At 38.6% G+C, this 25,438-nt stretch overlaps 1 protein-coding gene across 1 annotated transcript; it reads right to left on the reverse strand.

Moving 5' to 3' along the window:
* Nucleotides 1–6,650: 6,650 nt before the first annotated feature.
* PTGR2 (prostaglandin reductase 2) lies at nt 6,651–21,082 on the reverse strand. Its single transcript, XM_069017458.1, has 10 exons — nt 21,025–21,082; nt 15,977–16,045; nt 14,684–14,802; nt 13,476–13,667; nt 12,407–12,577; nt 10,746–10,955; nt 10,222–10,343; nt 8,885–8,972; nt 8,115–8,154; nt 6,651–6,863 (listed from the first exon to the last, which is right to left on the reverse strand). The coding sequence occupies exons 2-10, from the start codon at nt 16,011–16,013 to the stop codon at nt 6,799–6,801; spliced, it is 1,044 nt and encodes a 347-aa protein (XP_068873559.1). The 5' UTR covers nt 16,014–16,045; nt 21,025–21,082; the 3' UTR covers nt 6,651–6,798.
* Between the last annotated feature and the right edge of the window lie 4,356 nt (nt 21,083–25,438).

Consider the following 25,438-nt stretch of genomic DNA (forward strand, 5'->3'; position numbering starts at 1 on the left):
TTGCCTTCATTTAAAGGCACAGTACCCATTTATTTTGCCACCCATGCTCTAGGGGGAACTGGCTTAGGGGATTGTATTTTACTAGGCTAATGACTAAAGGTTTGCACAAAAGTCAAGCAAATTTCTTCTTTGGCTTTATCAGGTGTTTGTGTTATCTCCTTGTTTAATGGATTTATAGACCTATGCTCCTCTGCTTTGCACTCATTTTGCAGATTTATGGAGTCATCTTTTTCTCACTTCTCACTGGAGCTTTGTTTCTTGGTTCCTGCTGGCTGTCTTGCAGAGAATAGGGTCTGTTGCACATACAACACTCTTACCACATACACCACTCTTACACTACCCAGACCAGAGTGCTGTAGCAAAACTAAATTTCACTACTTTTTATCTTACTACTGTGAATCTATACTTCTGGTTGTAAAATTCTGTGTTGGTGTGGCCAAAACATCTTGTCTTATTTCTGCTTCTTTCTGTGCTTTTCCTAAAGAGTTCTGAGTTGTCTCACAAAGTATTTTCTCAGTTTGAAGCTCATTCCAGCTGCTGCTACCATTTCTTATTGCAGGATAATGCCATCTGTCTGTGATCTTCTTTTCTTCCCTGGCAATCTATTTAGGGATGATACAAAACTGTGAAGAGAAGCCAGTAAAGAGAAAGGTAGTATAGCAGAAGAGAACAGCAATGTTAGAAACAGGACTAAGTAATCCTGCATTTTCTTCTTCTACAATCAGTGCATTAAAATATTGAATAAAGAGATTAGGCTATTTGAAAGGCATCTGCCTCAGGTCTCTTAGCTTTTGTAACAACAGCTACTATAAACTGCAGTAAGTAACATTTATGTCTGGGCTGGCAAGGTCTTTTCATGGTGTTGCTGACATTTTGCATGAAATCCTGACACTAAACTACACAGCTTAGCACCAAACACTAATAGGTGCTCTTATGAAAAACACCATGTTTTTCTCATTGTCAATGAAGAAGCCAAAAAGAAGGAGGACAAAAATTAAAACGAACTATAAACAAACAAACAAACAAAAACAAGGAAAAAAACCAGGAAAGGGATGAAAATGGAGGGTAAGAAAACAGAAGGGAAAAAAATTAAATACAGGGCAGACGACAGCAATACTTCAAGGTACAAAGGGAGATGGGATGGAAATGGGAATGCACAAGACTAATAAATACAAAGCAGAAGATTGGCTTAACCAAAAATAAGAAAAAAAGGCGTCTCTGCCTAATACTGTTTTATTTTATTACCCTTTGCAAATGTTTATTGTTAAAGATTGTAGCTGAACTTCCAACTGTGGTCATGATGTCACATGAAGCTAGAAATGCTTAAAAGTTCATAAAAAGCCCCCAGAAGCTATAGGCCAGTTTTGAAACCATAACAATGGGGGCTGGAGTAATGGAGCAGTGAAGAGACCTCAGGAACGGGATGCTATGTGAAGAGGCCCCAGGAACAGAAGACTATAAATCCTTATTTAGTTGACAACCAATTTTTCAAAGAAACTGTAATAGGATATGTTTAAATAGTAACTTGATAGAATGAAAATATAACTTAGAATTATGTTAGATTACTGTAATACACAAAGACACCCCCTTCCCCCCCCCCCCCCGAAAATTTGTCTGTGTAAATGATAATATAATGAACTGGACCAAGATTTGCACATGTGCATTAGGAATTTTGTCATAGTCATCAGTAATTAAGCACGAATGACTATTTGTCAGTGTTTGTATGACTCCTTCCTTGACACCTTTCTGTGTAAAAGACTGTACTTGTTTCCCAGAAGTTGTGCCAGTGCTGTATGAGTTACAAGACTTGCTGTTCAGTGTACATGGAAAAATTGCTGGTTTATGCCAGAAAGTCAAGATGACCTGAAAAGATCAGTAAAGGAACAAAGAAACAAGGACCCCAGCCAATAGGTCCTAAGGGGCCCATCTTAAATCAAGAAGGTAAACAAGATGATGAACTGCCTCGGCTCAGAAATGGTGTCCTCAGAGGAAAAGTAATTCTGGCAGTGGGAGATCATGACCATGGACTCAAGGCCCACTGACTCAAGAAACCCACTGACTCAAAAGATGAGCAGTTATGCACATGCAGAACTAGTTAGCAAAGATGATGACAGTCAATTATGAATAAAAATGAATATGTATTAGAGAGAGGGGGGGGGCAAATCTGAAATGTATAAATACGCATATGGTCCAAGCCGGCTTTGTGGAATTACTGCCTAGCACCCATATTTGTGCAAATAGACCAAATAGCTTGGCTCTGGGCATGACACTGGCTTTGTACACCAGGTGCAGAATCCTGTTTAAGGAACACCACCAGCTGTGTTGATGGAGACAAGAAACAGATGTATGTGTCTGTTTTTGGGAAAAGGAGGACAGCTTGACCTAAAGAACACGGAATGCAATAAAGGGAAACTAAAACAATGAGATAAAAGGGAAGAGACTGATTATGATGCTGACATCTCAAGAGACAGAAATAATTAACAATTTCCCTACAGAGTTACTGGGAATCAGGAGGGGGTTATGAAACAAGGTCCTGCCTTATTGTTGTAAAATGTGAAATATGTAAAAATTTTCTATGAAAGGATGTTCTTTGATATTTGTATATTTTCAAGCCTAATCAACACAAAAGATTTAATCCATAAAACAGATAGCAGCTAACAAGCAAGCTCTAAGTGATGCCCAGGTGGTTAGAAAGACAAAGTACTCGTTGGCCTCCTTAAAGTTTAGGACTTGACATGCTTGATCTCAGGCACAGTGGGAAGTTAGCAAAGCTTGGGGAGAATGTACTACTGATAGTGGACACAAAGAATGAAGAGTTTACAGGCCACAAGAACATCTGGCAGAACTCCCAAGGTAAGAAAGAAATAAAGACAAATCAGCAACTGTACTGAAATTGGCTCTGAGTGGCTAAAGGTAATTCTGACATGGGGAGATTGTGACCACCAACTCAGGAAACCCACTGACCCAAAAGAAGAGAAGGACTGAGCATATGGACTACTTACCATGAGAAGCAACATCCAAAGCACACTGGATTTTTGTTACCACTTATTTGTCAGCCTTTGTTAAATGACACCTCTCACAGTACAAAATACATGACAGCTGAAGAGCCACACCATTATAAATATTAAGAAATTAGGACAAGATGAAAAAAAAATCAATATTTTTTATAACTGATGGCACTTGATTTAAAGAATCTTCTCCCTTTAGCTTTTGTTTATTCTTAAGAGGCAACATGAACCAGGATTCACAAGTAAAGAAATACTTCTGTGACAATACTAAACACACACGGGGGTATCAGGGTAGAGGTTTACTTTGTCCCTATCTTTTTTTCTTAAAGCCATTTGACTAATGCTGCTAGAACTTGTATTGCCCTCCATAGCTTACCTGACTACAGGAATGCTACTGCAATCAAGCTGCCTTTATTATGGTAAGGAATCAGTATCTCAGCATGATCTCACTCTGAATCACCCCTCACTGTCACAGCTCTTAATAGACTCCTGACTTGTGTGGATTACTAAGCAATTCCTGTAAAAATAATAGTGCTGGGAATATTATTTTATCATATTTCGTTCCAGTTGTGAAAAATAACTTTCTAGAGGACAATTGCTCCTGGAAGGTGTGTCAACTCATGGTGCCAGGGATGAGCTTGCTCTGGAGTAGCTTTTCAGCAAATATTAATGAAAAGAATGAACTTTGGACTTTGGACAAACACATGCATCTCTGGAAACATAAATATATTAGACTAAGGCTTTTGCCCATTACTTTGGAAAGGAAAGTAACATTTCAACACCTTTTCAGTAGTGCCTAGGATCACTGTGTTTCCTGCTGCCTCTCATTCTAATATACACACCAAATAATAAGCCTTACAAGCCTGCATTGCTCAACTTTCACAACAGTTATTTATCTAATATGTCAATATGCAGGAATTCATAGAATTTAGTTCACCTGATGCTTTCTGTCTTCATTTGCCAACTGTGACCAAATTTATTTTACTGTATAAAAATTTTGGCTTCTATTGCAGTGGTGCTGAAATAAAGTACCTAGAAAAGGTTAAAAATTCACTAAGTATTGTACAGGACAAGCAAAAGAACTTAAAAAAAGCAAAGCCATTGACTACAGCTTTAGGTGGCCACCCATATGGGAAATGACAACTTTTTAATGTTCCAAGTATATAAAAACAAGCACCTGGCATACTAAGGGTCTGCTGGCTTTGAGGATCCACCACCCATCACTCCTCTCTGCACAGACATGAAATAAGTATCTCTACTCTATGTGTGAATTGGCTTCTTGCATTGAACCCACAGATGGTAGAACACTAATTAATAAAAGAATTAGGTAACTTGCAGCCAACAGATCATTGATTTCCTTGTTTGCTAAAATGTGTTAAGTCACATAAATTTTTGAGAACTGCTGTGCTAACTGTGGATTTACCACCCAGAACCCATCTTTGCATAAATATGAAATAAATACCTCAGCTCTGTGTGTGAGATTGGCCTACTGCACATTGGGTGATAAATCCCGCTTTTAGGGACAACAGCTGGATTCACAATCTAGTGAAAGTGAACCAGTCCCTAGTTTTGCAGCTGAAAAATGGACAACAGTGGTTATTTTTATGATTGCCTTCTTATGTTCATACAACACAAATTCACCACAGTTCATAGCTGAACACTCTTTTGAAATATACAGATATTTACTATTATTTTAGACAATCTAATGCTATACTGTAAGTGTCTTTCCTTCAAAGTTTATAGTATCTGTCATTGCATGTTTCCTTCAGTCAGGGCCAGTTCCAGCACTAGGAAATGAAAGGATTGGTTTTCATATTGCTCACAAAAATTTTAAACAATTTTGATGCCTGTCTTACTTTCCACAGCACACAAAATTTTCTTGCATAGTGTTTCTTTCCTAGTGGTTGGATTCCATTTAGTTTGGCCTAGGTAGTGACTCACTCATAACCCATTTTGTGGACTGTTGAGCTGAGCTGGCTTTTTGGAAACATTTCTCTCAAAGGCAAACAAAGTAAAACCAAAACCAATCACCTGTTAATCAGAAGTAGTAATGAACAATCCTATTCTGTAAATAAATATGTGTTAATGTCTAAATGTAGTAGTGGGATCCTAAAATATTTAGGATAATTATCTGTTCCCTTTTTCTGTTCCTTGCTTTTGAAGACATACTTAATCACATCACTCCCATTGGGCTTGGGTTCTCCTAGTCAAACTTGGTAATGGTGATTCATTTCTACAAAGTTCCCTCTTGGGATGGTAAAAGAGCATTGTTAGGCCAAAAACTTCAGGGCCAAGAGAAGTTACTGAGGGAACAGAAGGTCAACTGTCTGCAAAGCTACTTCTGTCATCAGGCAGCATGTTTTGAGCTTTTCTGTCTGTCACCTTGGAGAGGTGTAAACACCAGTAAAACTAATGAAATCTGGGAGATTATTATAAAGATACAGCTGAATTTAGAACAGGAATTCTAATAAGAAAACTTCACTTAAGTCTGGAATGCAAAGATTGAGAAGAGTAAAAAAGGATCACCCTACACCTGAACTATCTTTGATTGAAGTCTCAGGTTGCATGCTGATGGAATTGTAAATGAATTAGGTTTCAAGTCCTCTGAAAACAAGGGATATAATGATACAATACAGAGAAACGGACAAGACAGATCTGTGGAAATTTGTTCTACATGGCAAAATGGAAATACCTTTGTTATTAGAGACTTCAAATTCTAGAAATGGAATTTTTATTGCAATTATCTGGGAAAAAAAAGAATAGTTATATTCTAAAATTATTAGCCAGATAGGACTGTCAGGAAAAATGTACACTAGTAAGTTAAAAATTCCTAGAGAAGTTCCTGGGCACTGAGACAATCGAGCATGGGAATGGTACACATCTATACTAGTAATGACCAAAACTATGTGGCTGCATACAAATGACTTATTGGAAATTGCTCCTGGTGATATCTAGTCCCTCAAGATTTGAATCAAACTTTGCAGTTTTTTTGTTGTCAATCATAGCTATAACTAGGCAGTTATGATTAAGCAACTGCAGTGTGAAACTTGTAGTCATGGCTAATCCTTTGTTTTAAGGAAAATTGAACACAATCCCAAAATAAATGGGCTGTCTGGATGAGAGCCCCTGGAGTGAATTCAGCACTGAATTCAGGACTGAGCAGTAACAGGGGGAAAGGTAATCCTGTCAGGGGAGACTGCAACCACCAACCCCCTGACTACCAAGTCAAAACAGATCCCCAAATGGACTGGAAGTATTGCACATGTGGAATAATTAGCATGAGAAGCAAGAGATAGAACTGGCAAATAAGGTTCTGAGTACCAATTAATGAAAAAACTATGTCAACTGTAACCAATGAATGCTGATGCCTTTGTTTGCTAAAATGTGTAAATAGTGTAACGTTTTGATGATAGTGAGACAGACTTTTGTGGGTTGCCCCCTAATTTCCTCCTTTGCACAGAATACAATAAAGAAATAGGAATGCTTCACCGTGGTGTGTGAAGGGCTGTCACACACCAACCAGGTGATGAGCCTGTGCTTGGGACAACACCCATTAAATATTTGCAAGTGTTGTAGATGGCGACTGTCAAAATCATGTCAAGAACGTATCACTCATTTCGAGCATAAATGATTGCATTCCTGTTTCCAGTTCAATTTAGTTTATTAGCATCCCAAAATCTCTGCATACAGAACAACTTAATGGTTTATTTAAGAAATGGAAATTAGTATTAAGTAAAAACTTGACCACTATTAGAGACAGAATGCAATTATTTTCTCGAACCAAGGACTTCTACTTTGAAACTGAGACGATCTGTTTTCCAATATTGCCTCCATTCATCATGGACTGGAAAGCAGCTTCAAGGGAAATAATGAAATAAGTTAGTGCCAAGCAAAACAAGCCAAGTAGCTTCTAAAAAAGAAACCAAAAATGGTAGAAGCAAATGTATTAAGCAGCTCCCCAAAAAGGAGAGATACCACTTTGGACCTAAACATATTTATCCTTAATGATGTGGTAAATTAAGAAGGGGATTAAAAAAAGCTAGCCTGTAATAAACTGCTAAGGGCAGCTCTGTGTAATAACTAAAAAATTATCTGTAAGCAACTGTTTAACCCTATACAAGTTGATGACTGCATTTGCTGCTTTTGTGACCTGTCATACCTATAGCAAAGAAAGACAAGGCATGATTGGACAGCCCACAAATGCTGTGGGTTTCACAAACTTTTGCAAGAAAAAAAGTTTATAAATATTGTACAATAGTGTGAGAAGCTGGTGCAAAAGAATATACCTTTGAGTAAACAAAGTATGAAAGTATGATATATGACTGAGATATTTGACCAAGTTACTTCAAAATACACATGTATACCAGTAAGGAGAAATTAGCAATGACTAGAATAAACTGAAATCTATAAGATTTAGTTATCACTTAGTTCTACTAGTTTTCAGTCTTGTGGGACTAAAGACTAAATCATACTCTTCCCTCTTACTTGAAAGGGAACCATTCTTACAACACATCTTGGATCACATGGCTCATGTCACCAGACCCCCTTCATTTTTATATTTCCTCTGTTACAGATATTTTGAACAGGCTACAGGATATTTTGTTCTGTTAAAAAAAATTAGTTTTTACTTTCTTTAGCCATATGCTTTGCCCTTTCTTGTGTGTACTTTTCTTTTTTTTTTTGTTAGAAAATCCAATAACAACCTCTGTTAGATACTGGTTTTTTAAAGTATAAGTTCAAGGATTTCAAAAAAAGCATTTCCTTACACACAAGTTCTAAGAAATAGGCAGCACTTTAAACCTCTAGGATCAGGATTACTATCACTGGCTGCTAAGGTAACAGTCTAAGAATAAACTCTCCTCAGTACTAAAACAACAACAAAAACAATCTAAATTTATATTCAATGATTTTTTTTTAATATGCAATAATTTTCTTACAGAACATTCCAACAATTTATAAAAAAATATTTTATTATAACACAAAACCAATATTTTTGATAAAATAGAAAAATCTAAGTTGCCAAATGAAACAAAGAAGGAAGTTAACCTCTAATGTCATTGCATTTTATCAGGTTATTATTCTTAGAAAATGACGTAAAGATCTTACCACCAATGTTTGCTAAGCCTTCTACCACGGTCTCTCTGACCTGTCAATGCAAACAAGCCCTTTCAGTTTTCCTCAAGCAAAAGCAGCATTTCACAATTCTTAGCAACATGGTAAGAAACTGCCATAGAAACTACCAAAATCTAAAGACTTCTCGCTCCAATAGACAGTGCTCTGTTTGGACCAGGTTCTTTATCAAGAGAGATGTGAATATTTTCTGATAAATTTGCAGGTGATTTAATTCTTCAGTCAGATCTCTGCCCCTGCCAAAATTTAGTATCTTGGTATTTTCCCAGGCAGATTTACTGATCACTTGAAGAAACAAAAACTAATTCAGACAGACCTCACAGGCAAGGCACATTTAAGCATATACCCATCACAAAGTAATAAACTGTGATTTTAAAGCTTGGAGCAAAATTTCAGACAAGATCCTCAAAAGCATTCAGGACATTTAACTAATCAGGTATTTGAAAGTACATATTTTTGAAAGTCTGAATCTTTAAGTAAAAAAGCACTTGCACCCTATGCTGAATATAAAGAATACAGACATGAGCAGCATGTAATCAGAGAAGTCTGTCATACTGCAGTCAGACCATCCTCAGCAGGTACCTTTTAAAACAGTGCTATCTAATAAGCTTTCAATTATACTTACACATTTTTTAAAAAGTCTCTTCAATCCTGAGGCACAGGAAGAGAGCCAGAGACAAAGAAATTAGTCCTCTTGTAGTAGGAGATAATACTAAAAGCCATAGATAAAACCTAAAAGTTCTCACCTTCAGTTTACCCTCTTGGATCCACTGGCAGAGCTGTAATACACTAGCTTCTTGTTTGTCCATGTAGTTCAACACTAAGAATCTTTCCCTGTGAAAGAAAAGAATGAGCTTTGATTTTAGAAATCTTGGTCAACGTACTTGAAAATCTTTACAAATCTTTTCAGGAAACAACCTTGTTGAAACTGAAAGGTTATGAGCATGAATTACAACGAAATGTAGCTCAGGGTTTTGCCAGCTTGTTGTGACAGCTTCCTGCAGTGGGAGCTTGACAGTAACATCTGTCTTAGACAGGTAATTCTGTTCAATTATCAGAGAGAGGAGAGTAATAAAAATCAAGTAGTATCACCAGAACAAGCAAATATCCATAAGATGTGAGCAAATTCCTTTGGTTTGTTTGTTTGTTTTGTTTTGTTTTTTTTTCAATTGGTAGGGAGAATAATTAGTGGACCTGGAACTAGATTATGAGAATAACTTAATTTTCAGGCTCCCCACAATTGTGCATATCCTGCTGTCATGACTTTCCATAGCAATTGAGAAACTGAAATGATTATCAAAAATGATAGCTACTTGTAGGAACACGCTGACTAAATTCTCTACTGCGTTCTACTAAGCATGGTGTATTTTACTATTTATCCCTTTTTAAAAGGGCAGACAACAGTAACAGGGACAAGGAAAGATTTTAATTAGAGGAGATCGATTCATTTGCACAGAAATCAAGTCTCCAAAATGTCCTGCAATGAAATGACTGAAAAGTCTCCTAAGAATCTCTTCCTAATCTCTGCCTTAGCTCCATCTGAATCCTAAGAGGAGATTCAGCAATTCCCAGAATCAGAACATAATACAAATGTTTCATCCATATATATCTGTCATACCTATAGTTCCATTATCTCATAACCCTCCAAATACTAAAAGTGTAATTTCAATAAAATCACTGCATCAGCTGCATCCTTACTTTAAAAAGAATTGATTTTCTCTCCGCCTGAATGACAACATTTTGAGAGAAGGCACTTTGCAAAACACCTGAGGAACAGAACTATAGCAACACCTTCCCTTGTACTAAGAATTTTCAGGGATTCCAGGATTAAATCAAGAAACCTCAATCAAAATGTAACAACTGACATCTATGATTCTATACAACAACATCCTTTCCCATTTTTTAACTGATAAAGACAAATGTAAGAAAGGATCTACTGATATCATGATTATAATTTCCTTTTTAGGCATGGCAACACTCTCTCCTGATTACAAATAGCTACTGCAGATTACAGACTACCTTCCAAACATCATGTGCATAATCTACCCAGACCCTGGTCACAAGTTTTGGAGGAGAAATGTACCTTGTGATGTTCCTTTCTTTCTGTATTTTTTCTATGTCAGGAGGCAGTGGAGGGGGATAAGGCACATCTTTGTTATACTGAGAAATCTGTCCACACAGGATGATATGGCTGTTCTGATTCATCTGTTTGGGACAGCACAAAGTGAGAAAAATTACATTCCTCGGTCTCAGAAACTAAATTTTTCAAAGATGCAATAGATGATACTGCAAAATTTTCACTAGCCACATTTCCTATGAAAGAGTGGGAGAATTGCATGCACTTCAATCTATGACAACATTCAAATACATAAATGCAAGGCAATAGTGGAAAAATAAATGCTATACAGCCTGGTGTAATCTAAAAAGACACAAAATAGAAGGAATATAGGAAATTGTTATCTTACTGTGGGCCCCCAGGATCAGCACCTGAAGTCAATCACTGAAGTGGAAAGCCTGCTCTGCTGGACTCCAGTATGAATTAATTGAAAGCTGGGCATACAGACATTGGAGAATGACTAGAATAAACCTGACAGCTGGAATAATCACCTGACTTATAACTGTATCACTGATGTCTCCACCAACATTGTCAAAGTAAACATCCACACCACCTGGGCAGAGTTCACGTAGCTGTTTTGCCACTTCCTCCTTCTTGTAATTGATAGCAGCATCAAACCCCATTTCTTGGACCAAAATGGAGCACTTCTCATCTGTGCCAGCGATCCCCACCACTCTAGAGCAGCCCTCCAGACGGCCAATCTGCAGCACACAGTTAAAAAATCAAAACTAACCTATGACACAAACCAACCAACCAAAAACCCCAAACAATAAAAACAAGTTAGATCATTCATCTGCATAAAAGTACCAGTGGAAGAAAGGGAGTCTTAAGGGGTGTTACAGTTATTCCCCATCCCCCTAAACCCCAGGCAGCAAAAACTCCCATCTCATGTGACACAGTCGCCTCTTGTCACTCCCTCCTCACAACTACATACGGGGCAGGTACAATCAAAATTTGCCATCTTTTGAAACTCACTGACTGCAGGAGACTATGTTTGCAGAGTCACCAATGACTGCCAGTACTGGAGAACCAAATGTAGTAGAAAACTACCATCTGCCAAGTGATGCCTTTTCCTGGTCTTAAAATCAAGAGTCAAACACGGTTAGAAGGGAAAAAGGGATTTTACCTTCATATTTATTTTAAGGATCCTTAGGTGCACACGTCCAGGTCAAAGGCACCAAAATGCACACCACAATGCACACCCCCAAAAGATCTGGTATAACACTATAAGTCTTACTAATTAGCATATCTATCCAAAATTCCCCAATGAGAGGCTTGAATAAGCCCCCCTCCCCAAGGAACCTTCCCCTGGACGGTTCTATCTTAGTTTACAGAATGTGTTCTGGAGAGGACCTTGGGGTCTGGGGCACACTAACCCCTAACTACGAGGTTTCTAAAATGTTTAGTCTTCTAGCTGAACAAACAAGTCCAAGAATGTAACACTAAGAATACAGAAGTTGTTAAAAGGTATAACAGGGGTATAAAAGAAAAGGCAAAAATTTTCATGGCATCACAAGTACCATAACATAACTAATAAAAGGCAAATAGAAAATTAGACAATAATTTATTTAAATACAATCTTCATAGATTTGCTCATGCATTGTTTCTTCATAGCTTCTCTTTATTAGGTCTAAAGTTTGCTTGTGTATATGTATGAATACATCTAGAGAGATATTTGTAGATAAGCACATACACACTGCAAACAGGTTCCACAAAGCAGAGGAGGATAAAAGGATTGTAAATCTCAAAACACAAAGGATGTGATGGAACACAGCACAAAGGGTTTACCATATTTTTTTACTGTTTTCTAATAGAGAAGAAAAAGAAAGTCTCCAGTCAATAGAGTGTTGGAATGGTAGGCTACCATATAAATGTATAATAAATATATGCATATATACCATCTATTTTACTTGTGCTAGCAACAAGTAATCACCACCATCAGTTTTCTCCTCTCCCTACCTCATGAAACTTGAGTTTCATATGTAAAGTCTTTCACAGTTAGAGTGTGTGTGTGTGCCAAACCTGTGAAACTGGCCCTTCCCATGGCGTTATACCTGCTCATGTTTACAATGATTTTATCTGTATGTTTAATAACCAGCATGTTTCAGAAGACAAAACTTGGTAACACAGTATGTCCTAAGCCTACGCCTACCTGGCCGGCCAAAGAGCCACAGGCACCGGCTGCTCCGCTCACCACCATGGTCTGATTTTCACCCGCAGTCACATGTCCTTTCTCCCTGATTCCCAACAGGGCTGTCAGTCCCGTGATGCCAGCTGCACCCAGAAAGTAGGAAAGGCGTCCATTTACAAGTTGTGGAACAAGCTAGGGAACAGAAACGCGTGGTGGAGGTCATTTGTTTCTAACGTTTTGCTCTTTGATTGCCTGAAGGCAGAAGATTAATTCAGGATATTTACCAGGCAAGGTACCATTGGTAGGGATGGGCTATCTCTAGCTCTAGTCTAATAACAAGTTTGTACAAAAATGTTAAGTCTCTGTGGTTTTAGAAAATGTTTTCAAAGTAACTCACAAAACCTTAAATTATGGAAGCATTAAAAAGCAGTTGGGAGATAAGAAGTTTCCAGCAACGGTGAACTATCCCTATGCTAGCATAAAGGATAAAAATGCATCATTTTATCAAATATACTGATTGCAGATTAATGGCAGAGAGTCCTAAAGGAAGGAGTTTATTGGGAAGTATAAATTCTCAAACTACAGTAATTTTCTGTTACAAGAGAACAGTCAACACCGTATCCCCAATGCACTGAAACCTCTCCACTTTCAACTTAATATTGAATACCCTTTCTTATGTGGATGTAAAACCTCACATAAAAGCTTTTACTAACATAAGTTAGTAAAATAAATATACCTAAAACCTTTTATATCTTAGAATTACACTCTCATGAACAAGGAATTCTATTAGAATTAAAATAATTAAGAGAATTAATTAACTGAAGCAGCTTCAGGGCAATTTATTGAAAAAAGCAACAATTTAAATAATACTGGCCTGTCTGTTAACCAGCAAAAGCATTTACATTTTTGTTACGGAAAAAAAAATTGATACAAATTTTGGCACCTATGGGTTGATCTGCTTTTTGAGACCTGATTGTTTCAATAGGTATGCTTGTTTTTCACTAAAAATATTGTCATTAGCTGCTATTTAGGGGGGAAAAAAAGGTTTCAGGAAAAAACAGTCACAACCTGGGATTTGCATTTGTATTACCTTTTGTAGCAAGCTTCCATCCAGAATTGCCACTGTCTGCCAGGGCCAAGTGAAGGAAGTTACAAAGTCTCCTTTAGCAAGGTTATCGTGCTTGCTCTCCTCCACAACCCCGATGCCCCCACCGTCAGCAACTTCAGACAGCTGCCAGGGCTGCAGGTAATCTGAGCCCGTGTCCTCGTTCATTCGGCAGCGCTGAAAAACAAGGCTTTATTGAAAGGCTCTGGTGGAACACCACTTGTTTATCAATTCAAATTGAGTGGGGGATGAGATGTGCTTAAAACTGCAAACACAAAGGGCTACTCAAAAATCTCTCAATAAGCCCCAAGCATTCATAATCTTTTCTTAGATCCTTCTTTCCCCTTGTTTGCTCAGTACAGAAGGAGAATGGACCATCCTGATCTCCAGCACTGTTACCAAAGCCAACACATTCTACAGAAGTTGGCTCAAAGGCACCAGTGCAACTGGTAATGGCCAGCTTGGGTCTGATGAGAATCCTACAAATGCCATTCCTTAACTGAAGGAATCCTAGAAATGCAGGATAAAAAAAACCACCCAAAAGTCATTTAGTCCATGCCTGTGCACTGAAGAGCAGTCAAATATATGCAGACCATCCCTGACATCTGTTTAATGAAACATCTTGAAATGTGATGTATTTTCTTTGCAGCTTCTCCTGTAGCTACAGCTAGTATTTCAGGATTCTTAAGCTTTTCCTTAATTACCAAACTAAATGTACCTTCCTGAAATGTAGACTGTTTCTTTTCTACTATTGCCATCTATGGAGGGGATAAATGGTTGGAATTCTCTTTATAACAAACTTTTACAGACTCTGTCTGGTTCTTCTACCTTCACTTCCATTTCAACCCACAATTCTTCCAACCACATGATTTCTGTAATTGTGCATGACTGGGAAATGAAAAATATAAAAAAGGCCAAATTCAGAAAAAGCTGATACAAAAAAATCTGTAATGGCAGACCAGAGTTCATGGTCTTTTCCTGGTCCTATAAAGTCATATTCTTATATATATCCCAGGCATATTAATGCCAAATTCTTTCCCAGTATAACTCCATCAGAATGAATACAATTACTAAGTTATACTAGACATATTTGTTCTGTAATTGGTAGCTTTGGTGTTAAACATCATGACAGGTACAGAATTGAAAGTACTTTAAAAAACAAATTCTGGCTTAGCTCTAAGTCCAGCACCTACCATGTAGGGGTCCACTGAGAGGTAGAGAGTTTTAACGCGCACTTGTCCTGCTTGGACTGTATCTGCTATTGTACTTTGCTCCAGTCGGAAGTTTTCGGCCACTGGCACTCCATTCTTACCTAGAGTTATTTTAAAATTAAACAAATAAATGAATCAATATAGAGCTTCCCTTAATCAGTGAGGGAAGGCCTTTTTTTAAGGTAGTCCTTTTTAGAATAAATTAGGTTATATGTTTACTCAGGTATAAAACTACCAACCAACTACTCTCATTTCTCTGCCTCTTCTGACTCAATGAGACTGAGGGAATACAGACCACAGCCACTGCACATGCACCTGCTGCAAGGGCATCCCTTCACAGAGACTTCCTAACATTAAAGCTTCCCAGAAACACCCATAAAACTGTGGTAAGAACCCCAGAACTGGAGGCTTCATCCTCAGGTTGGTACCACATGCAGCAGATCAATCAGACAACTGGAACCACTAACACTGAGACAGCCAGACAGCCTTGCATATTTTAAACTGCAAAGTGACTGCACAACTACAGCAGGCTCCTGCTGTAACATTTGAAAGACTTGATTGCAGGTCACACAATAGATCTTAAAACTGTTTTAGCATTAAGCAGCATACAATACTTCCTCCAAAACTTAAAGTCTTCTATACCAGAAGATTTATGAACTCACTACTCAAAATACTGTGCTGATATCCATAACAAGGCAAATGTGTAAGCAAGAAAGTAAACAAAAGCTCAACAGTGTAAATTTAAAAAACAAACCCTTTGAAACATGAGAGGAATAAAAGATTCAATATTTACTACAAAGAAACAAAAATTAATAGTAACAAAATATTGTAGACATCTCTTATAATGCAAAAAGAATAAATGTGAGAACTAAAAAGTCACGTTCACTAATCTTTCTTCACTTTCATCCCCTAGTTCTCATATATTATGTGTTAATCCTTTTCTCTCACCCAACAGTTTAGAAATCTGTATATACAGACTAAACAAATGCAGTTTGAATATATGTTATTTAATAATAGAAAGGTATTTATAATAATAAAGTTTACTTATATTAATAAATGTAAATAAATTTAATATAAATACATGTATTTATGTTAATGAAAATGAATACATATATATAAATAAATGCACTTTAAATAAACCTTAATCGCTGCATGCAATATTAAGATATATAAAAGTCAGTATCTCAAGTTAGTTTCTGTTTCTACCCTCAGCATTTTGGAGCATTAGGCAATCAGAACAAACAGATTGTTTCTTTAGTGAAGAGAAATACATACCAGGCCGTGAATTCAGCACTACTCTTTGTATAATCATCTCTGCTTTTGCAGCAATTTCACACTGGATTTCTACAAAAGAAAATGTTGTTTGAAGGCCCGAAACAAAAAATTTCTTGAAAAAAGAATATGGGGCAAAGCACTCAGTAATCTGGAAACTGGGGATGGAATACAGACCTCACCAACTTCAGTGTCCATGCCCAAGGAAGATATAAAGAATCATATAAATCAACCTCAAGCATAAAATAAACAAATGTGTGAACAAGGAGTTTCCCTGTTTATCTTCCTGAAGCCCTGATTTTATACAATGTCACAGCTGCACCTACTGGAAAGATGGAAAATTGTAATGCACCATGCTCCCTCTAAGACCATCACCATCCGCTACCAGGCAGCAGGAGATGTGCTTGGTTTGCTTTCCTGCGCTGACTGAGAACACCCTGTTCCCACCTAAAAGACACAGAGGCAACTATCCACACAAAGTCAGGTGCCACTCAATAAAAGGCAGCCAGGCACACCGGAATAGCAGTGTGCAGGTACATGAAAAAAGACATTGTTGTGTAAGATGTTTGGTAAGAAAAAGCAATTCTTTCGATTAGCCTCTCTATTACAGATGAGAAAGAATGAGATCACCACTTAATCTCTTCTACAGAAAAATTTCTCGTTGAATTTCAACATTTTAAAAGAGGATTGTAAATCTGTGATTTTGCACCTGTGAGACTCAAACTTATTAAGAGGAAGTTAACCTGATAAAAAAACCCCATGATCTTACATGCTTTCAGATCTAATACAAAATAAAGATGTTATTACTGTTTTCAGTTGACAGCCATAAATAACCAACCTCCACATGAACAAAGGACATTAAGGAATGAAACATGATAGCTGACATCTTTGTCATAAGAAACAGCTTTGCCAACAACAGCAAATTGGAGCAAATCTAAAAGATGAGCCTAGAAAGAGTACATCATCACCACTTATCCAAGATCTTTATTCTTTGAACACTGCAAAATACAGAACCTTGTCTGTACTGCTACAGTGCTTACGTAACAGCACTCACAAACCATCAAGAACTATAGCCTGGAATGCTGAAAAACATAATTTAAAAGTTATTAGGAGAAAAGGTGCACATCCCTTGCCATCCCTCCCCTCTAAAACACACACCTGATTCAAAACACAAGTCTCTTGTTAAAGAAACACATCAAGGTTTAACATTTTATTATGTTTGCCCTTGAAAAGCTACTATTTGCGAAAAGTTATTCAAAAGTTATTTTCTTTCCAGTATTTCAGCACCTAAGGATGCTACAAGATAAGCTACAAGGAATGAATCTCAGATGTGTTTTTACAGCATCACATAATTGAAAAATAAGTGACCTGCAGAGTTCTTTGGACAAAACAATGTAGAACAACAGTCTAAAACTGGAAAAAGGAAAAAAAAACCCCACACTTCGATGAAATTACTAGGTACTGTTTATAAACAAAAATGAGCATTGAAAATTAAGGACTTTACAATTAAAAATCAAAATAAGAATCTATCTTTATACCTACACAGCCGATACAATCTCTAGAATATAAATAATGTAAAATCCTAACAGGAAGGATAGCCTAAAATAAACTTTGGCAGATGTTAGGTTCAACACCGTACTCAGCTATAGACTTCCTGTGTGATCATGGGCACATCGCTCTGTATTTGTTTTACAGAATATTTTTCAGAACAAAACTCCAAATTCTTCCTGATAACATCTGCCCAATAAAATTACATTCAAGTAGTACAGTTGTTATCCCCAGAGCAATTGTTTTAGCATCTGAGAATTTCTGCTAATACAGTGAGCATTTTATAAACTGTCAGATGTGTCCAGTGCAGTTTAAAAGGACAAGCCTACTCTAGTAAATGATTGCACACACTCACAACTTGGCCGAAATTTATAACCACTAACTAAACTGCTCTGTGCAGAAATAATGAGTTAAGAATGCAGTGAATATAAACCAACAGCATCTGGCAGCTCACATGAAATTTGGGCAAATCACTCCTCAATATGTACTATCCATATCCATAGCTGAGGGTTTGATCCTCTGTTTACAAACAACACAGAGCAGGCAGAATTGCTGTACAGTCAAAACTGCTTACTCAATTTTTGTTAGCCTGAAACGAAATATGTGTATTATGCAAACACAAAACCCCAATCTGAACAAGAGAGGATGAAGATAATTTTTATTATGACTAACATACTCCTGAAATATCTGCTTTCTATGATTGTACAGGGGAAAAAAAACCCAGTTTTATAAAGAAAAAAAAAATCAAAGTTATTAACATACTAAAAGGAAGACAAAGCAACACAGAGCAGCATAGAAAGATGTGAGTAGAAAAATTATCCAGTGTAAGTTTAGACTACTTCTTTGAATGCCTGACATTTTGAAGAAACAAAACCACTGTTTATTTCCCAGTTTGCTTTCACAGCTTTTGTTTGAGGAGCCTGTTTACTGATTAAATTTGAAGATCTTCCAAATACTGTCAGTGGGTGGACAAAAAGTGAAACTGGCAACTGAATTGTCACTCATTCTATGACAGCTGCCACAGCAAATACAACACTGCAGATGGACATTTACTTCTAAATAGGACTGCACCTACAGTGGAAGTCAGCAACACCATTACACAAGCAAATGGGGTCACAGTAACACCATACCAACATTAAGAATCAAACTTTCCTCACATTACAAACAATACAGAACTGAATAAAGAAAATAAGTAGAGGCACCATATTTTAGCACTGTAAAGTGAGGAAAGCTTTTGGAAAAAGAGAACAGACTTTTTTTTTAAAAGTGAAAAAAAGGGGATTTGTATCATATACGCAATTCTTTTCAATACATGCATAGAGCCAGTATGCAGGATGTTTTGGATTATTTTTTTTAAAAGACAACACAAAGCAACACATATTGTTACATTTTAACTTTTCCAAACAAAAATAATCTGAGTTGGTTTTACTCTTTAAATCAAATAGAGTAAAAATTCCAAGTTTTAACATCATTGTTCTATGCCAATCACCTTATCTACCCTATGAGTACATCAGGAGGATTAGGCAGCACAACAGCAGCATCTTAGGGGAGTCTCAAGTATGTTTTAGCCCAGTTTTACTCTTACCTCTTTCTCCCCTTGCCTTTCTTTCCCCATTTTTTCAGAGACACATGACAACTCCTTTTAAAAACGTTAAATAAATTCCTCAGTGCTAAAATGCTCCAGTTTGTTTGCCCTGGGCTTGGTTCCCAGAACTTCTTGTTTCTGAGACTGCCCATAAGGCAGTTTTCAGTTGCATACACTCTTGCCAAAATGAGTCACCTGCTTCCAAGTCATTAAAGCCCATGCCAGATGCAGTCTAGTTAAAAAAAAAAAAGGAAGAGCAGGTAGTACTGTATCAGGCCCAGGTAGCAAGGAGGAAGAAGGTAAGCAATCTAAACAGAGAACAAGATTTGGGAGCCTTCTGAAACTGTGATGTCAAAATGGCTGGAGCAAGGATCCTCAAAGTAAACTCAAGGAAAGAAACTTCAAGACTGACTCTGAATGAGGAACATGCAGGAAAGAAAGATGGGAAGAACTGGGACTAGGAATCAGTAAGAACAGAGAAACATGGCAAGAATAGCAACTTAATGGCCAGTAAAGAAGGGGAGAGTGAAACAGAATGGGGAAAGAGAACTGAAGAAACTGGGAACAATGAATAAGACAAACAAGCAAACTGAGATGGGAATAACTGGTGAAAAAAAAAAGAAGAGACAACTGTAACTGGGGCAAGGTGATGGAAATGGAAAAGCAAATGTCAGGGATTAAGCACCAAAGTTTCCACCAGCTCCACTAAGGAGCTCTACATTTGATGAATATTAGTTAATGGCAAGCCAGAATCAATACTGACTGTCATGAATGGAGAAAAACGCATGCCATAAAAAACTAAGCACTTTCATGAACTGAACCAATAAACTTAGATTTCCTAATGTTCCATGTCTCATCACTGAATTCTCTGATGAGAAATTCCTCCCATAGCATTTTCTTCATGTGGATTTTCTGACACACTATAAGAGTTGAGGGCAGGCTTCAGTCTTTCCTCCAAAGCAGAAGCAAATGAAAAAGACAGTGACAATAGTTGTAGGATCTTGATCCAGCCATCTCTTTCTTTATATTCCTAAGAAGCCTAGTATCTTTCAGCTTTTTATCAGATTTTGCTGACCTATGGAGCAAAAGTTCCAGTTGGTAAACACATTCATATCTACATACAATAGAACTGTATAAATGTTACTTTTTCAGATTTAAGTGCCAAAAAATTATCTAAAAACTTTCAGGTACCACATCTTGGACTCTTTATTTTTTTTTAATAAATACTTGCATTGGAGTTGATGAAATTGTTTAAAATACCGTATTTGTATTTTAAGGACTATTTCTTCTTAGCATAATTTCACATAAGGAACGCGGATTGCTCCCAGGAGGGGAGGAGCATCACCCGATGGGTTTTTTGAGAAGCCTATGATGCAGTTTGCAGGCTCCCACGTGAGAGCCATCTCAGAGAGCCTACTGACTATCCACTTTCCCAGGTATGCCCAAAGACCAAGTTAGAAAGCAGTGCTGCCAAAGGTGGAAGAGCCTCTGGGGAGAGCCTTGCAGACGGGTCGTTAGCAGTTTCGGAAGCCGCAGACAGAACAGCCCAGGAGAGAGAACCCCAGAGAGGCAGAGGCAGCGCAGGGGGTTCAGTCCTACAGGCTAGTCCGGGGCTGCAGTGGGCTCCGCTCCTCTCCTCCGGGATGCCTCCACCGCCCCGCGACGCGTTTCGCTCAGGGGGCTCAGTAAAGCTCAATTCGAGCTCCCGTTCAAGGGATCGGGCAATGGCAACAGCCTCTTCAAACCTCTTCCCCACCTGTGCCCCCGCCTGCCCTGCAGCAAGGAGGCGCTAATCCCTGAGGATACGACTCCTGGGAAGGAGAGTACCGGCTCTACCAAGCACCCCCCCGCCCCAGGCCGAGCCCCGGCTGCCCCCCGGCACCGCTGCGTCCCCTCAGACCCCGAAGCTCCCGCTCACCTTGAGCCGGCCCCGAACTCCCCAGAGAACACTCAACCCCGCCCCGGCCCCGCGCGCACGCGCGCGGACCTTAAACAGGGAAACGCTGCGCTGCCCGCCCTTAAAGCGGCGATGCCCCGAGCCCGGCCGCGGTGGCCTGAGGCGGGGCGCGGGTGAGGCGATGGCGGAGCAGTCCCTGAATCGCATAATCACACAGAGTCATTACGGCTGGAAAAGGCCTCCAAGAGCATCGAGCCCAACCTTTCACTGAACACCACGTTGTCAACTAGACATGGCACTAAGTGCCACATACGGTTTCTTGAACACCTCCAGGGAATGGCAACTCCACACCTTCCCTAGGTAGCTGGATTCAGGTTAATGCTTAATAACTCACTCAGTGAAGAAATTATTCATAATGTCCAACCTGAACCTCCACTGGCACATCTTGAGGCCATTTCGTCTTGTCCTATTGCTGGCTGCCTGGGAGAAGAGACCAAACCTCACCTGGCTGCAACCTCCTTCCAGGCAATTGTAGAGAGCAATAAGGTTACCCCCTGCCCCCAAGTCTTCTTTTCTCCAGGATCTTCTTTTCTCCCAGCTCCCTCAGCTACTCATCACATTTGTGCTCCAGACCCTTCACCACCTATATTGCCCTTCTCTAGATCTACTCCAGCACCTCAATGTCTTTTTTTGTTGCAATGGGCCCAGAACTGGGCACAGCACTCAAGGTGTGGTCTCAGGAGGGCTGAGTACGGGGGGACAATCACTGCCCTGCTCCTGCTGTCCACACTATTGCTGACACAGGCCAGGATGCCACTGGCCTCCCTGGCCACCTGGGGATACATTGGCTGGTGTTCGTTTTGCTATCAACCAGCATCCCCAGGTCCTTTTCCTCCAGGCAGCTTTCCAGCCACTCTTCCCCAGGCCTGTAGTGCTGCATGGAGTCGCTGTAACCCAAGTGCAGGATTCAGCACTTGGCTTATTAAACTGAGGCCCTGACAGAAGGCATTTACAGTTTATGAGGGCACAGTTCCTTTGTGTAACACTGGGAGACTTTTGCTCCTCGCGTCTTCCAGTGGATGAGATTTTGTTCATTGATGCAATATAGGACTGTTTTATACCCATTCCTAAAATTCCAGTAAAGTTGCTGTTGTGTGCAATATAATGTATTTACTATATATATGTTGTTTCTGTGCTTGAATACAGATGAAGATGTTTCTTTCCTTAAAAAACATGTAGCAAGAGCCAGAGCTTTCCTGGGATGAAGCTCAGGTTTTGGTACTGCCTGACATGATTACTCTGTGTACTCACCCTGTGTTGTAGTGACTCACTGTGCTGTAAGGACAAACAGGTCTGTGAAGTGGCCACTGAGTTGGTGACAGCTACTGTGGAGCTTGAAATGACTGCTTCAGCCTGGAAAAACTCTTCTAGAGTAATGATTCTGATGACTTTGCACTCTGTCTCTCACATAAAGGCAGGGAAAGTCTTTCTATTGTAGCTTGACACATAGCACTGTAATATAGGTTTAAGTGAATGACTTATATTTGTACCACCATAATATACAAAACTTTGCAGTTCACATTATTTGAGATAACATCATTGGAACCAGAATGGTCTAGAGGGGGAAAAATGAAGTATCTTAATAATGGGATTTATACTTCGTTAGTTTTTTTTTCCCCAACTTGTATCAGCTGATCTCATGACAGGTGCACTTATTGCAAGTGTAATGCACTGAAAGCAAGTCTTCAGGGTTGAAATCATCTTGACAGTTTCAAATGGGCACATCTTGTGTGTAGGAGGCCTGTGTTCAAATGAATGAGCACTGACTCGCCTCCTACTTGTGCAAGAAAAGAGCAGCACAATTACAAAAATAATTATTTCAGAAAACAATGTCACAGGTCACTACATGAGCAAATAGGAAAATATTATGAAACGTATTACTGGAGAGCTTCCTGTTCATTTAGAAGTTGTGTATCTCAATGACTAGTAATAATTGAAAGGGAAGTGGGGAAAGAGAAAACATATGTTGTATTTTGGCAAGTGTACACATATTTTTTACCCCTGTATTATATAATATAATGACAATACAACTTCTGGTGTTTGATAAAGTTACAATAAACCTCCCAAGACCCTTAGCCCAAACACATTAAATAGTATTTCAGAATCTCTGTACAACCCCACTTTCTCTTGCCTGGTGCAGGGTGATTGTGTTTCCTCTGCAAACAAGGTTATTCTGGGAGATAGTTGCAGCAATCATCTGTATTTTGCTGTTTAACCTTTACGGTCATGTACACTCCCCCCCTCCCACCCCACCCTGCCTTGTCTCCTTTGTTAAGTACTTTTTAAGTGAAGCTGTTGTAAAATAAACTCAGGTGTGAATTTAAAGTGCAGTAGCTATTCTGCACTGACTTGCCTTGTGGATACTTTTACTACTTTAAAAATGCTTTTTTGTGGTTTACCTTGATTCACCTCATACTGAACTAAACTGCGAAGTCACCCCACATGTGAAATAAAACTGTCTACACAAGCAGGCCATTGTGGAATAATTGTTACAGAGCAGATATTAAGGGCTGCTACCACTTATAGACAAGTCTAAATCAACATCCATATCATCATTTTAAAGTCAGATGGGGCAGAGATGAAATGGAGGATGTGTTTGAGCTGGAAGATGGTTGTGGTCATGGACAACAAACCATTGCTGCCTACCCAAATCGGGAATGTCACTCCGTGGAGCCTTACTTCACTGAACAGATCTTCAAGGTACCCTCTGACCAACTTCAGGCAAATTTGAGAAAGCAAAAACATTTCTTGACCACATGGTGGGATAAAAAATTCCCATTTGATCCTCTTAGAACAAAGAGGGAGAAAAAAAGAGGCTCATGGATAAAAAGTCATTAGCTCCCAAAATCATGTGTAAGCTTGGACAAAGTGTAAAAGTGAAACAGCTGTCATGTTAAGAGTGGTTAAAATCATATTGCTATCAATTTCAGAGAAGCCAAAACCAATAGTTAAAATAAAATTCAAAAATCAACGTCTGGAGACTTTCTTTTTTTCTCCCTTCCTCTAAAATTAACTGACTAACTGACTTCAAATTACCTTATTGTTCCTGTTTACCTGCTCTTAATATAGAAGCAACAAACTTACATATTCTGCCTATACTGTGAGGCTAAGATGTTTTTAAAGTACAAAGTAATCAAAATTTGAATATTTTCTGGGCTCATGGGTAATATTTACAAGTGTATGCCATAATAATTCACCTTTTACACATTGCCACGTTTATGGGTAGCTCACTCCTGGCAGATATGTGCCTTTTCTTTATTATTTTTAATTAATGTCACTATCATAAGTAGCCTTTAAATCTGTCTAGATGAATAATACAGATGTTGCTTGTGTAAGTGAAGTGCAGGTGTGTTTTGGCGATAAAAACTCCCTGGGTATGCATGAGCTCGAAGTGACAGCAGACCCTTTAGCCTGAATGTGTAGGGAGCAAAGTGGTCTATGAGGTCTCTCAAGAAACATCCTTCATGGAATCTGTGAAGAGAAATGCTCAGTTAGATTATTCAAATCCAGCACAATTTAAATCTTTATTTTTGATGTAGAATGTCTCTCATATGATAGGAAAGTAAAGTGTCATCTGCTGTGGGGAAATATTTTTCTAAGGGTACAGAAAATTAGAGGAACATTTTTAATCTATTCTTCAGAGAAGTGAGGTATCTTGAGAAAAGGTGTTTCTCTGCTGATAAAGAGCCCTTGTGGAAGAACTTGGTGAACCCTGTGTTCTTGGGTAACAAAACCCTCTTGGGTTTGCTTATCCTACAAATTCTAAAGCACTGTTTCAGGCTGCAGCAAGAAAAATGATTGCAAAGTCATCTCTGGTATATTTGATGTTTCTGGTTTTCTAAAGTATTCATTTACTAGTCTTCAGTTAAGTTTCTTCCACTTGTTGCTGAGCTAGGAGACCAGACAATGAGAAACCTCCCTTGTTCATACAATGCAATGTCAGCCAACAGCATGAAGTGCTGTTGCGTGTAATTTGAGCTAATCCACGTATGTTTGCATGAAATATTTTAGGAGTTTGCAGATGATTTGTTCTGGCAGCTAAGCTGTGGATGCAGTAGCTTCAGCAGAGGACAGTAACACCTTAGGTCATTACAGCCGTTGGCAGTGACTCTTTGAATCAGCAAAAGCAATGCAATATACGAATAGAAAAATTTTAGCTTGAGACAGCTGCTGCAGTTGAACTGAGCTATTCAGCTGACTTCATGTCAGAGTGACATTCCGTGCTGTGGAGCCAGTTTAAAGGTGATTTGTGAGCAGCTCAGCTCCCCGTTGGCTGAAGACGTTAGAAAGGGTAGATAGCTGTGGAAAGCAAGTTATCATCCAACTCAAATTATGCCATCCACTTCTGAGTTGATTCTGCTTTTGCAATTTTTAT

The sequence above is a fragment of the Aphelocoma coerulescens genome, chromosome 5, assembly GCF_041296385.1.
Source record: "Aphelocoma coerulescens isolate FSJ_1873_10779 chromosome 5, UR_Acoe_1.0, whole genome shotgun sequence".
Classification (NCBI taxonomy): Eukaryota; Metazoa; Chordata; class Aves; order Passeriformes; family Corvidae; genus Aphelocoma; species Aphelocoma coerulescens.